At 41.2% G+C, this 13,111-nt stretch overlaps 1 protein-coding gene across 2 annotated transcripts; it reads right to left on the bottom strand.

Annotated features, from left to right (window-relative positions):
• Positions 1-1,205: 1,205 nt before the first annotated feature.
• Positions 1,206-12,325, bottom strand: ckmt2a (creatine kinase, mitochondrial 2a (sarcomeric)). 2 transcript variants are annotated; one of them, XM_084746329.1, is made up of 10 exons: positions 12,175-12,325; positions 7,996-8,186; positions 5,706-5,904; positions 5,531-5,626; positions 5,221-5,442; positions 4,442-4,527; positions 2,885-3,008; positions 2,030-2,164; positions 1,671-1,796; positions 1,206-1,577 (listed from the first exon to the last, which is right to left on the bottom strand). In XM_084746329.1, the coding sequence occupies exons 2-10, from the start codon at positions 8,142-8,144 to the stop codon at positions 1,461-1,463; spliced, it is 1,254 nt and encodes a 417-aa protein (XP_084602455.1). In that variant the 5' UTR covers positions 8,145-8,186; positions 12,175-12,325; the 3' UTR covers positions 1,206-1,460. The 2 variants fall into 2 exon arrangements, with proteins under 2 accessions (XP_084602455.1, XP_084602454.1); XM_084746328.1 differs by lacking the exon at positions 4,442-4,527 and adding an exon at positions 4,113-4,198 and having other exon boundaries at positions 12,175-12,323.
• Between the last annotated feature and the right edge of the window lie 786 nt (positions 12,326-13,111).

Genomic DNA, 13,111 nt, shown 5'->3' with positions numbered 1-13,111 from the left:
TTTAGCGTCATTGCACGCCGCCTTCACAACATCGATATCGATTTTACCCTGAATGGACGGGATTAGTCAGTGTGTCCATCAGTGCAGAAAAAACAAAGAAAATGACATAACAAGGTGAGAAAGACCATAAAACACAAAAGGTGAAAACGACACAAAACAAAACACAACATAAGATTAAAACAATGTAAAACATAACAAGACAAGACAGATATAAAACAATATAAGACAAAAACGATGTAAGGCAAATGACACAACAAGACAACGGGCCAAAAACAACAAAACAAGACAAGACAATGTAACAAGATGAAAATGATGTAACAAGATCAAAACACTACAACAAGACAAATAAGACCTAACAAGACAAAAACAATCAAACAAGACAAAAAAGATCTAACAATCCAAAAACAACGCAACAAGAGGAAGACGATGTAGCAAGATGAAAACAACCATAACGACGAAAAAGACCTAACAAGACAGAAACAATGGAACGAGTTGAAATCAGTACAACAGGATGAAAATGACAATATGATAACGGCATAATATGAAAACAAAGTCAAAGTCAAAAACAAAAGACTCTCCAAATGAACCACATGTCACATTAATGTAACATAGTATCTGTTATTTTAGGTCGTTCTTATCACACTGATGTTTGTTCAAGTGTTCATTTTTCTGATCAGTTTGGTTTTAATAATTGACAGCTGACTTCTACTTGCGATTAGTCTGCCAGCAGTGAGGGCAGGCTGCCTTCAAAATGATGTCACCTGTGCAAGATGGCAGCGCTCGCAGGACTATCGCTTCTTGAGGCACGTTGCATCACTATAGAAGGGCTAGCTGGTTAGCATGCTAACGTCAAGAGGTATCTCTGCAACACAACAGATAAACGTCTGTAACATAATGTCAAAACTGTTACTTCCTCACAATCTATTGTTAATTTATTTTTTTAAAACGTTTTAAATTTAAATTCCAGGTATATTTTATACGTTGGTACAAAGTAACTTCCCACCTTTACCAAGGCTAACAATTTAGCAAGCTAGCAAGGGAATGACATCTGAAAACACATCACTACTCATGAATCCGGACCTTTCAGAAAATTTCCACAAGGTGAACACGACCCCATTTGAAGGCAGCATTAACAAAGAAAAGTGCTGTGAATCAAGTCAGGTGTGTAAATGACAGATGATAAATGAAGGACAGCACAGTCCACGTGTTTAATACTGTTGGTTTTATTGAAGTCAGGGTTACAGTGAAGACCTTAACTTGAGGTAGAATTCTCCCCTAACTGCAGTTCATGTTTAAGATTAGGTTACCCTAAAGATTTGTCGGAGGAATAAAGAGACAGCCTCCTCTGAAGCGGTGGACGGACGTCGTTCTGAGGTTCTCCGCAGGCTCAGTTTGGGAGGGAGCACCGAGCGCGGAGCTGCCCTCCTGCTGACACTGACGAGACATGATGAGTCCAGCTTTTATTTCCTAAACTGAGCGATGGGAGCGGGGACTTTGATGTCCTGTCCCTTCTCCAGCCTCTTCTCGCACTCGATCAGGTAGTTGACCCCATCGATTAGCAGCTGGACCAGCTCCACCTGAAAATACACACAGAGAACTTCATGTCTGCAACAAAACATTAGCTCAGAGTGACGTGGAGAAAAACTATAATACGATTTGTCGATCTTCACCTCGGATTTGCCGAGACGGTCGTTGTTGGAAATGTCGAAGGTGTCTCCGACAGCGGCTGTGTCCACTCCTCCTGTGCCTCTTTTCTGCAGCCGCAGGTTGTCGAGGATTTTAGAGAAACGTGGGTCCTGCAGGGGGAGTTCACTCATTTGTGACTGGTTGTAACCAGCTCTCAGAGCACACAGACGTTGGATTCAGAGTTTACAGAATAAACTGATTGAAAGCTCCAGAACAGCCTCTAAATGGACCTCATGGTGAGATTGATTTTGTCAGTTGAGGTCAAACTTGCATCTGTGAGTGTTACTGATGAGCTGTGGCTGTTATGGTGACAGTGTGTCGTCCGTCTGAATGTGTGTGTTACCTTGCTGAGTTTTGGCAGGCGCACGTGCACGCCCGCCCTGAGACCGGTGCCCAGGTTGGAGGGACATGTGAGGATGTAGCCCAGACGCTCGTTCCACATGAACTCCCAGCCTCTCTCCTGGATCAGCTGCTCCACCTACGTCATCAAATAGGTCCATGTGAAAAATACAGTCAGCAAGATGTCAATATCTATTTTCATCGATTTCTGTCCATCAAAACCTGAAATATTCCCTTTCTTTGATTATTATCTGGCTGCTCTAAAGATTTGTCTTCATGGACGCAGTGAACATACAAGTTTGACAGACAAGAAATTAAAAGAAATTCAGTCAGAGCACCTAATTACTAGATAATATCCAACACATCCAAGGAAGCCTGAGGATTTTTGTTTAAACTTTAAAAAGTTTTGCTGACTATTTAGTTGAGATAACTTACTTTTCCTCTTTAGATAAACTTTATTGTTTGAGTTTTGGAAACTAAGAAAAATTCTATTTCAAAATTTGTTCATTTGCCTGAAGATCAAATGGTTTTAATTGGAAATCAGTCACTTTCTCTTGATTTTTTAAATGCAGTTTTTTGGGGGGAGTTTTCAAAAACACGAAGAAAACCAAGTTACCGCTACAAAAGATCAGTAGTTGGTAAGACTTTTTCAAACTGAAAACAGTTTGAGTTGAGTTATTTTTTGCCAAAGTCAAACGGAGTCACTGGAAAGGAGCTAAAGAGCTGCAGGTCTCAGATCTGGATCAAAGAGATCAACTGACCCACAGACACCGTCCACCCTAAATCAACACAGCTGCTAACATGACTAAAATCTTATTGGCTCCGTCTCTACATCGTGTTTGTGATCGCTCCTCTGTACCTGTTTGAGTCCTCTGCAGAACCTCTCAAACACTCTCTTCATGTTGCCTCCCTTCTCCATGGAGATGACTCTGGTGTGGTCCTCCTCGTTCACCCAGATCAGGAAGGTCTTCTCATTGTTGTGCCTGAGGAGGAGAAACAGAAGGAGCTAAATAAAGAGCTCTTGCTGCAGGTAAAAACTCTCCTCTCATTACCTGAGATGACTCATGATCATAAAGGACCAGATCTCTTTCACATTCGTGCTGCAGAATTAATCTGTGCAACAGTGTTGAGGTAGACACATGCATTTGCACTGGACAAATCAAATCAAATCGGGAAAAACACAAAAACAATATCCCGTTGGTATTTTTCCATCAGCATGCATCAAAGGCAGAGCAATGACTGAATTCTTCTTTTAAGCATCACAGGATGCAGAAAGTTATATTAAATATATCACACATGGATCAGGCGGTGGAGTCTAAATGGCACAAGCGGGACCAAGCCATTGTTTTGCAAGTCACAAGTAAGTCTCAAGTCATTGTACTCAAGTCAAGACAGGCAAGTTCCAAGTCATTAACTTTGAGCTTTGGGTCCTAAATGAGTCATAATGCGCTCTTCACCAAATGTAAAGCCATTTTAATAGCATAGCTTCAACTTAAAGGCTTGAAGAATTATTTTAGCCACAAAAAAAAAATCAAAAGTCAATATCAGTTTAAGTGTATGCTATAATTAGACTATTTTCACCACATTACCTTGCTGTCAGACTGTGTTTTTCAGATGGAAAACTGCAGCAAAATAAGCCAAATATCACTGTCCAAAGCAACCAAACTCTTTTGGTGAAATCAGAAATTTTACCGCACAGAATGCGGGAGTTGCTGATCTACCGCTGCCTCCATAATTTAGTTTTTTTTGTGTTGTTTTGTGAGTTTGGTGAATCAGAACTAACCTTTTAAAACACCAAAGTCACATAATAACACAAACAAACTAACAGGTCAAGGCAGCAGTAGACCAGCAGCTCCTGAGTTCCATGAGGTAAAATTAATGATTTTGCCAATGGAGTTTGGTTGGTTTGGAGAGACAGATATTTGGCTTACATAACAGCAGTTTCCCATCAAATAAGGCAAAATAAAGTGGTGACAGGCTCAAGTCCAAATGAAGTCACAAGAGTCCAAGTCACATGACTCGGGTCCACACCTCTTCTAAAAGGTCACACAGCAGCAGACATGCAGCAGAGCTGAACAGACTCCTACCAGATGCCTCTGGCGTCTGGCCAGTCTCTGGCCATAAAGGCACATGTCAACAATGGAGAGACGGGCTTGTCAAACAAGAAGTGGTCCTGAAGGTGGGAGGGGAACAGGGAGGTACAGACAAGAAGAAGAAAATAGAGGAAGGAGGACGTTAAAGAGGAACAGAAGGACTTCTATAACGAACTTTGATAATTTGGGGAAGAAGCTCCTCTGTTGGAGAGAACGGAGAACTTCACAGACTCTAGAACAGGAGAAGAGGACATGTTGGTCTTTCACTACTTTCAGCACTAACGTTACTGTGATAGGATGTCTCCAAACTGTACAGGTCTTACCAGATCCCCCTGGAATCGGGCCAGTCTCGGGCCATGAAGGCCGAGGTGAGTAACGGAGACACGGGCTTGTCAAACAGGAAGTGATCCTTATATGATGCAGCATAAAATAATCAGAACAGTACAGTCAATAAAAGTGAACCTGCATTAACTATGGGACTGATTTGTACTTAATCATTGATAAAAAGTGGTTTGTGTGTGGAGACGGTAACTTATTGTTCTAAAATATTTATTCTATACTACACGTCTTAAGAGGAGTACCCTAATTAGTACTGTACTTCAATATAACTGAAGGAGAATCAGGAAAAAAAGAACAGACAAAAATGATGCAGCAGAAACCAAGATGTCCAGCCAGACCAATTCAATTAAAGTAAAGGAACAGTTCACTCCAAATTAAAAATGCATATATTGTCTTTCTTGCAGTGCTTTCTATCCGTCTTGCAGACTCTCTCAGACTGTTTGTATATTTGAAAAGATTAATGCTTTTACTGCTTCACAAGACATCTGGACATGTTCATTCATTTCATTTAGTTTCTCATTGGCCCTTTCAAAAAGAATTCTAACACTACTGTGTTTGTATTTTAATTCTAACTTTGTTAAATTTACCCAGCACTGCTTCCCAACCTGAGCGTCATGACCCCTCAAAGGTAACCTGAGAAAATCTTCAAATTAATTATTCAAGAGGGAAAAATAATTCTTTGTTTGAAGCTCAAGACAAAAAAGAGGACCACATTTTGGAAGCAGCTTATTTTCTACAATGCAGGAGGTAAAGGGAGACTCACATCGATGAGCTGCTGCTGCTCCTTGTCTGTCATGTCTCCCAGGCTGTAGTAGCGTCCAGCCAGGTCTCCCTTCAGGCCAGCCAGAGCCGTCACCACCACCCGCTCCACCTCACGACGCTCGGCCCTCGAGCAGGCCGGCGGGAGGCTCAGCCCGCGGATACTGCGGCCGGTACGGACGCGGGACGACAGGACGTAATTCTCATCAAACATGCCGTGGGTTATCTGTGGGAGGAAGATACGAGACGAGACATGTAGGAGCGGCAGATGGAAGGAGGGATCTTGCAGCGATGGGGTTTTACAGTATAAACACCTTGGAGGCGTCCAGGTCAGTGGGGTGTGTCATGGCTCTGGGGTCGTAGCCGTTGTGCCTGTCCTTGATGACGGGGTCAAAGAGCTCAGCAAACACCTGCAGGAAACACAAGACAAAGTTTTGACACAAGTTTTGAAAGAGACAGACCCAAACCGTGAACTTTGACCTCCCTTACCTCGTAGCTCTCCTCGTCTCCGGCCACGCAGCCCACCGTCTTGATGAATGGGTGTCCGGGGTTGTCCACTCCGGTCTGGATGCACTGGTCCAGGGTCCAGTTGCTGGGGGTGACCTTGTCCCTCAGTTTGGCATAAACGGCCGGAGTCAGAGCCGAGGCCATGCAGTTGTTGTGTTTCCTCAGATCGGGGAAGTCGGAGCTACAGGACAGGAAGAGTTACTGAATTCTTTACTTTGTCAGAAAAATCTTAAAACTACCAACATCAGAAAAATCTAGATTCAGTCAAGACTGGAGGGGGACTTTAAGCATTTGAGGTAAAAGTTTCAAGTCAGGGCAAACACTCACAAGTGTCTCAAGAAAATATGAGAACTATGATGACCTGATATTATCAGACAGTCAAAGAATGTGACTCTGCAAGGCCGTCCTGTCGCTGTTTTACTTTTTTATTGTTCTGAGATTTTACCTGAGTGTTTTGGCTTTTGAGTAAAGTCAAGTCTCAAGTCTTGATTTTTGTGACTTAAAGCTTCATTCATTTTTTGTTTTGGCCAGATGGGGGCAGCACTACAAGCTGTAAACTGACATAGTATGACCTTATGAAGGTGATACAGCAACATGTTGGAAAACACTTTGATTTACACAATATAAATCCAGTTTTCACTCTGCTTTTAGCTCTATTAATATCTCAATATTTGGAGGCTATTCTGTGAATAAAGATCTATTTAAGCCTTAAAGCTAATAGGACCGCTAGCTGCATGGCTAACTGAGCCAACTATCAAATGGCAGCTACAGGTAGCAACAGTTAGCATTTTTACCAACAAGGTTTAATAAAGCTAATAAAGTTTTAGTTAAGCTTTAAAACTAAAAGGATGGCTAGCTGCACAGCTAATTGAGGTAGCAACAGAAATTACTTAAGCAACAAGTAAAGGGCTTTGGAAGAGGATGTTTAATAAAGCTAATGAAGTTTTATTTAAGCTTTAAAGGTAATAGGACGGCTAGCTGCACAGCTAACTGAGCTAACTATCCAATGTCAGCTACAGGTAGCAACAGTTAGCAGTTATTTTAGCAACAAGTGAGCAGCTTTTGAAAACAATACAAAATGACAAAATACAGCCTTTTTCCATTATTTCAACATTCTGCTTCCACAGAAACATTAAGAAAGACTCTTAAAATATGACTTCAGTGAAACCTAAGTTAATGACATCTTTGGGACAAATCACACGGTTTTTGTTGTTTACTCTGCTTGTATATAAAGAGAGGGAGCGGTAAAGATGAGAAGGTGAGAGACAGAAAGGTTGTGAGTGTGTGTGAGAGTCGGAGAGTGAGTGAGAGTGAGTCAGAGGTAACGTAGATGAAACCTGAGAGTGTCAGTGATACTGCAGGAAGGTGCCAGTGAGGCCGCCACGACCTCCTGAGCTCTCTCATACTCTCAGATGTTCACAAACTTAATCCACACACGGCCGCTCTGATCCCTGAACTGTCTTAACTGACGCTGTACAGTTACCGTCGGACACTTTTAATAACTTTCAAATGCACGACTGAGTTGATAAACAGGTTGCTGTGCTGATGTCACCCGTCAGTTGTTTCTGTTGTGGAAACACAATGAGTCATTCTTCTGAAATGTGCGACTGATTGTGAAGCTCGTGTTGAGTTTCAGCGTTGTGAAGGCGGATAATTATAGAGTTCAGACTAATCACAGACTCATCAAGGTCAAACTGACAGAAAACCTCTTTTTCCACATTCCACAGATTTATCTCATGATTTTACACAGTCAGTATTTTTGTCAGTAATCAGGATTTTGCACCATCTACCTTCCACAGGTGGGAAGAAACTAAATACAAATACTTAACTTACTTGTACTCAAGTAGATTTTTCAGGTATCTGCACTTTACCTGAGTATTTTTCTGACAACTTTTTACTTTTACTCCCTACATTTTAACACAAATATCTGGACTTTCTACTTTTGAAAACAGGCTTGTTACTTTACCTTTAATGCATTTGAGGGGATTTATTAATCATTTATATGAGACAACGGATTTCAAACTAAATGGATGAGACGATCACACAAAAAAGACAGTTTCTTGGTGTATCAATCAGTACATATCACACAAAAAAGGCATAAGGGATGTAACAAGACGTAAAAGGACATTTCAGAGCCTGAACTTTTTCACTTTTACTGCAGTAAAAAAGTTGAATCAGTATTTCTACTTTTACCACAGTCTTTTTTTCAGTATCTGTACTTAGTGACTTTTACCTCATATCTGTCTGTGGTGCTGATGTTTCTCCGTCTTACCTGGGAGGATAGAGCTTCTTCTTGGCCTCAGCTGCCAGGGAGCTGTTCTCGTTCAACAAGAAGCCCGTCGCCACCGTTCCGGCGCCCAGACTGGCCAACAGCGCGGCCGTGTTGCGTCCGGAGATCAGACGTGTGAAAGAGCTCGCCATCTCTCTGCTGTAGTTTGCAAAACTTCACAAGAAGCAAATGAGCTGGAGAGAAAAAGAAAAGATGGAGTGAGGGTTCCTTTCATCAGTGGCTCATTCACACCTGTGCAGCCATTAGCCAGCTTTGTCCAATCAGATTCATGCAGGTGCACAGTGCAACATTTCTATGGACGGATATCATTGATGATACTGCTACACATTGATACTCATACTGACACTTTTTGCTATAGTTTGGTGCAAAATTAAGACATGACATGAAAAGATGTAACAGTTATTTTATTGTTACTTTTATTTTGCAGAAGTAACAAGTTAAATTGTTTCCTGAGTTGCTGCATTTAGCTACATTTTCATCAAATTTAGTAACATTAGCCTGCAAATTTGAACGCGTTGCCTCATCAGCCGTTTATGAAACATACTGATAGCAGTGTTGTTTATCTCACCAGTCAGGAACGAGTATCTGTATGAGGGCTGAACTGAACGAAGTCTGTAGAATCTGATGTGTAGAACAGGACGTCACAACATTCATTCAGGTTGAAGTTTTTTGACACATTGCTCAGGTCCAAGTGTGAAAGCACCCTTCATTTATTTGTGTTATTTTGTGACTTTGGTGTTTTAAAGGGTTAGTTCACTGAAGTCACACAATAACACAAACAAGCTCACAGATCGAGGCAGTGGTAGACCAACAACTCCTGTTTCCTGTGAAGTAAAATGACTGATTTTGCCTACAGATTCTGTTTGAGCACGAGACAGTGCTATTTGTGTTAAACTAAAACAACAGTTTCCCATTGAAAAAAGCTGTCTTACAGCAAGGCGAAGCACTGAAATTATTCTAATTATCATGGCTAAGACATATTTTACAGTACATTGCTTAGCTTCCTACACCAGTACTCCTGCTGCTTCTCCAAACTGGGGGCGTGTTGACCTCCATCTACTGCAGGTAACACACTGAGAGTGAATAAATACCTCACTTTAAAGGAGGATTTATTCTTCCAGCTCAATCCTAAATAAAATAAAATAAATGTTCATTTTCACACATCTCACTGACCTATATTTGCACAGCCTCACACCCGCTGCCCTCACGACCCCCCTGCTACACCTTTTGTCTAATACAGTAACAAGCTTAGAGTAGGAGGGGCCGTGGCAGATGCTCTTAGCCTCTTAGCATTATCAGAAGAGTCTCCCACCCACAGGATGGATGGAGGGTTTCATATGTCCACTAATGCTTCAGTAATGAACAGGTACCAAAGAAGAAGTCTGGCTTAAGCTGACAGGAAAGAGTGGGACTTAAGAGACAGACAGCTCAAGAAACCGGGTCGAAACATATTCAGCATACATGTTGCCAATGTTGAGATCACAAAAATAGGGAGGATGTCAGTTTCAGTGACTTTGTTTCCTCAATTTTTTATATTTAATACATTTAGTTTACTTTTAATTATCAAGAAATAATACAGAATAAAAATCTCTGGCATAAACTAATACACATCAGTTTTCTTTCATGCATTTTTGTATTTAACCCTAAAAGAAAATTGGTGCAGCAGATTTTACAAAATGCAAAAGAAATGCCCCTTTCCTTTAAACCACACAGTGCCAGAAACGGGTTTTGATAATGCAAAGGAAGAAAAAGATGTGAAAATCTGTTAGAAACTGGAAGAAATAGATGATAACTCTGATCCCGGGAGGAAGTAGGTAGAGGACAATAGAAAAAATCAGGAGATTTAAGGACATATTCGATTATCTAAATGGATTTAAGTGTTAATTTTAAAACCTTAATGAAAGTGGACTGTTTTGACTGAAGGTCAAGTTTTAGCTCGTCCTTCACAGAGAGTGCGACTGTGTCTTAATATAGAGGGACGCACTGAGGACTCCTGTTAATCCTGGTCAAAGCGAAGATGGCTGATCGGCCTCCTGCACTGCAGGAGACTCACCAACCTCGAAACCTCAAAAAGTTTGAGCTTCAGAGACTTCCTGTTTCCTGCATTCTGGTTGCTTCTAAAGAAAGTACACTGCAGCAACACTTTTATGTTAAATATTTTAAATTTTACTTTAGAATAATTCATCCCTCTTTGGCATGAACTAATTTTCAATAGTTTTCTGCCATTTACTTATTTCCCCAGCCCCTACAAGAAAATATTCTGGGCAGATTTTACAAAATGCATGCAACTTTTTCTTTAAAACTTTCCTTAAAAAACAGGAATTTCTCTTAGGAAGTCTGGGTGAAAACTACTACTGCAGGGTTTATACAGACTGCAGAGTCAGAAACAGGTGGAAAATTAAGGAAAAATTAGTTAGAAAACAGGAGACATACAGGATAATTGTGACCCCAGGAGGGAGATAGAGGATGATGAGAAACAGGAGTCTTCTGGAAAGATTTGGAGGGTTGGAAAGTATGCACTGCACTAAACTGATAGAACTGATAATCAATAAGGACTTTTATCTACTGAATTGACCCCTCTTACTCTTCTCTCACTCTGTGGAGGTGAACTGTGTCTGTGGACTTTGGGTCAGTGCTGATATTATTTATAGATCGTTGGAGGGCATTTGTGCTGCCAGGATCCGGTGCCAAGAAACAAACCATCTCTGGCTGACAGTGCAGTGACATTCTGAACTGGTCACAAGACCAGAGGCTCATGAGGACACGCCGGGACGGACAGAGGGATGGAAACGGGGACGGAGGTGAAGAACACGGCGCAGCAGGTGTGGGGACAAAAATCAGTGAAATGCAAGAGTTTTCTCAGGAAAGAGGTGAAGTTTAGACGAAATTAGAAAGTGCACTGAGCCGGTAAAGCCTCCGCTGGTAGGTGACACTGTGGATCACATGGTCATATGGTCGGGATTACGCCAAAACCACTGCAGACATGGGATCAGCCTCCCCCTCCCCTGAGCAGTGTGACCTTTTACCTCCGAGTACGTGCAGGGCCTCGTCCTCTCCAGAGGACACGGGTATGGAAGAGTATTAGGGACAGATATAAGGGTGGAAAATGAGACTTTATTAAAATTTTGCATTTTGAGATTAAGTGGAAATGTTGAGAATAAAGTCAAATAGTTAAGAATAAAGTTCAAATAGTGGTATTTTACCTTTTTCCTATACAGTTTGACGTAATTCTCAACATTTTGAGCCTTTTCACGATGCAAAATGATAATAATAATAAAAATCCGCTCATTTCTCCCTCCTTATAGCTGGCCCCAGAACTCTTTTGGATACAGGAGAGTTAAACCTCCTCAAGAGTTTAAAATAAAACATTTAGGGAAAGCTCTAAAAATATATACATTTGCACCAAAAAGCTTAGCTGGAAACCCAAATAAGTTTGCAGTACTCAAGAAAATCAGGGCAATCAGTAGCTGCAAAGTTCATAAACTCAAAAGTCAGAGGTTATCAGAGTCAAAATATAAGAAGGTAGTGTTACACATTGATTGAGCCAATACAAATATTTTCAGTAAATGCAACTCAGAATTTCGATTCATCCCTCTCATTTCAGTAAGTGGACAGAACTGAATCATTTTAAGTGTAGAAATCCATTATTTCATGTTCAATAAAGTTCATATTCATCAAAAATTCTGAGTTAAATAAACATGAAAGAAAGAAAACTCCACTGGCACTCAACATTTCTAAGTTAGGAGAACTTCCAAACAAATTTTAAACTTATTGCAATTCATTTGAGCATTTGGTTTTACAGTGTTGGAGAGGTTTTTCTTTTAGTTCAAATATTCATTAATCAAGCTGCAATTGCTCTTAATCTTTTTTGCTCTTTGCAGCATTTGCTCAGCTACAAATCACCTTGAACTCATTATTCACCTTTTCTATGCGACACATTGACTTTTGCAACATGCACTCACTGTTAAACCCCCTCGTGTTAACTATAAAAGTAAAAAACATGCAAAAAAGGACAATATCAAAAGTTGAGATGGTATACAGCCTGCATCTTCTTTGGCACATGTTCTACAAATGATTTTACAAACAGTTTAAGATGCAAACTAGAAGCTAGAAGCTCCTGGAGAATTTCTACATGAGAAGTAAGAAGAGAAGGTACAGTACCTGTAGAAAAGCTGCTCTGCCTTCTTGTTGAAGGTGTCTTGTTTAAGAGCCTTTCACCCTCCTGTCACAGGGGGCTCCACCCCCTCATGAGGGATTAAAAAGCAGAGACCAATCAAAAGTTCAGACAGAAAGCCTGATAAACCAATGGAGGCCCAACGGCGTGAGCCACAACAGCACAGAGCGCTCATGTGGAGCCATGATTAACTACGACCACAGAGGATCTGATATCAGCGTCCAGTTTGACCTTGATATTTTCAACTGCAGCCCCACACACACACACACGCTACCTAATACTGTACTACTCACACACTCCTGACCCTGAGAGCTCCACACACAGGAACTTAAAACACAAAGAGAAATAAAGACATTTTCAACAGTTTGATAACACGTGCAAGACAGAACGAACATGCGAATAAAGAAGACGAAGGCAAATAAACATTATGAGTTGCACAGAACGACAAATCTGAATTCACAATAGCTGCGACCAGCCACTGCAGAACACACACGTGACCCTACACGGCTGAACACACCTCGATGTGGAAAAAACAGCTTTGCCAGTCATCTATGAGACTTTGGATTTTAGTTGAAAGTCAAAGATGAAAAGAACTCTTTTCATGTCAAGGACGTCCAGACAGGCAGACTAAACATCGCATTTCTTGGGGGACTACATTTGGACCTAAGCCCAAACGGTACGTCAAATAGGTGGAGTCTGCTCGCCATTTAATGGGCGTCTCAGTCGGAGCGTACGGCGGATGCCCCGCTCAATTCAAGCGGTGAAAGTGGTGTGTTGTCAGCTAAGAAAGCTGACTTTTGCCTTGCTGGCTGACAAAGGCATGGATGCATTCTGGTTAAAGATTTCCTGGCCTTGGTTCTTACGTGTTAAGTGGTGCACCAGCACACTGAAATGGAATGGAGCCACAGACCAGGGCAACAACAT

The sequence above is a fragment of the Lutjanus erythropterus genome, chromosome 20, assembly GCF_056507025.1.
Source record: "Lutjanus erythropterus isolate fLutEry1 chromosome 20, fLutEry1.hap2, whole genome shotgun sequence".
NCBI classification, from domain to species: Eukaryota; Metazoa; Chordata; class Actinopteri; order Lutjaniformes; family Lutjanidae; genus Lutjanus; species Lutjanus erythropterus.
The sequence above is the reverse complement of the archived record's forward strand: the minus strand, read 5'-3'. Positions and strand labels throughout refer to the sequence as shown.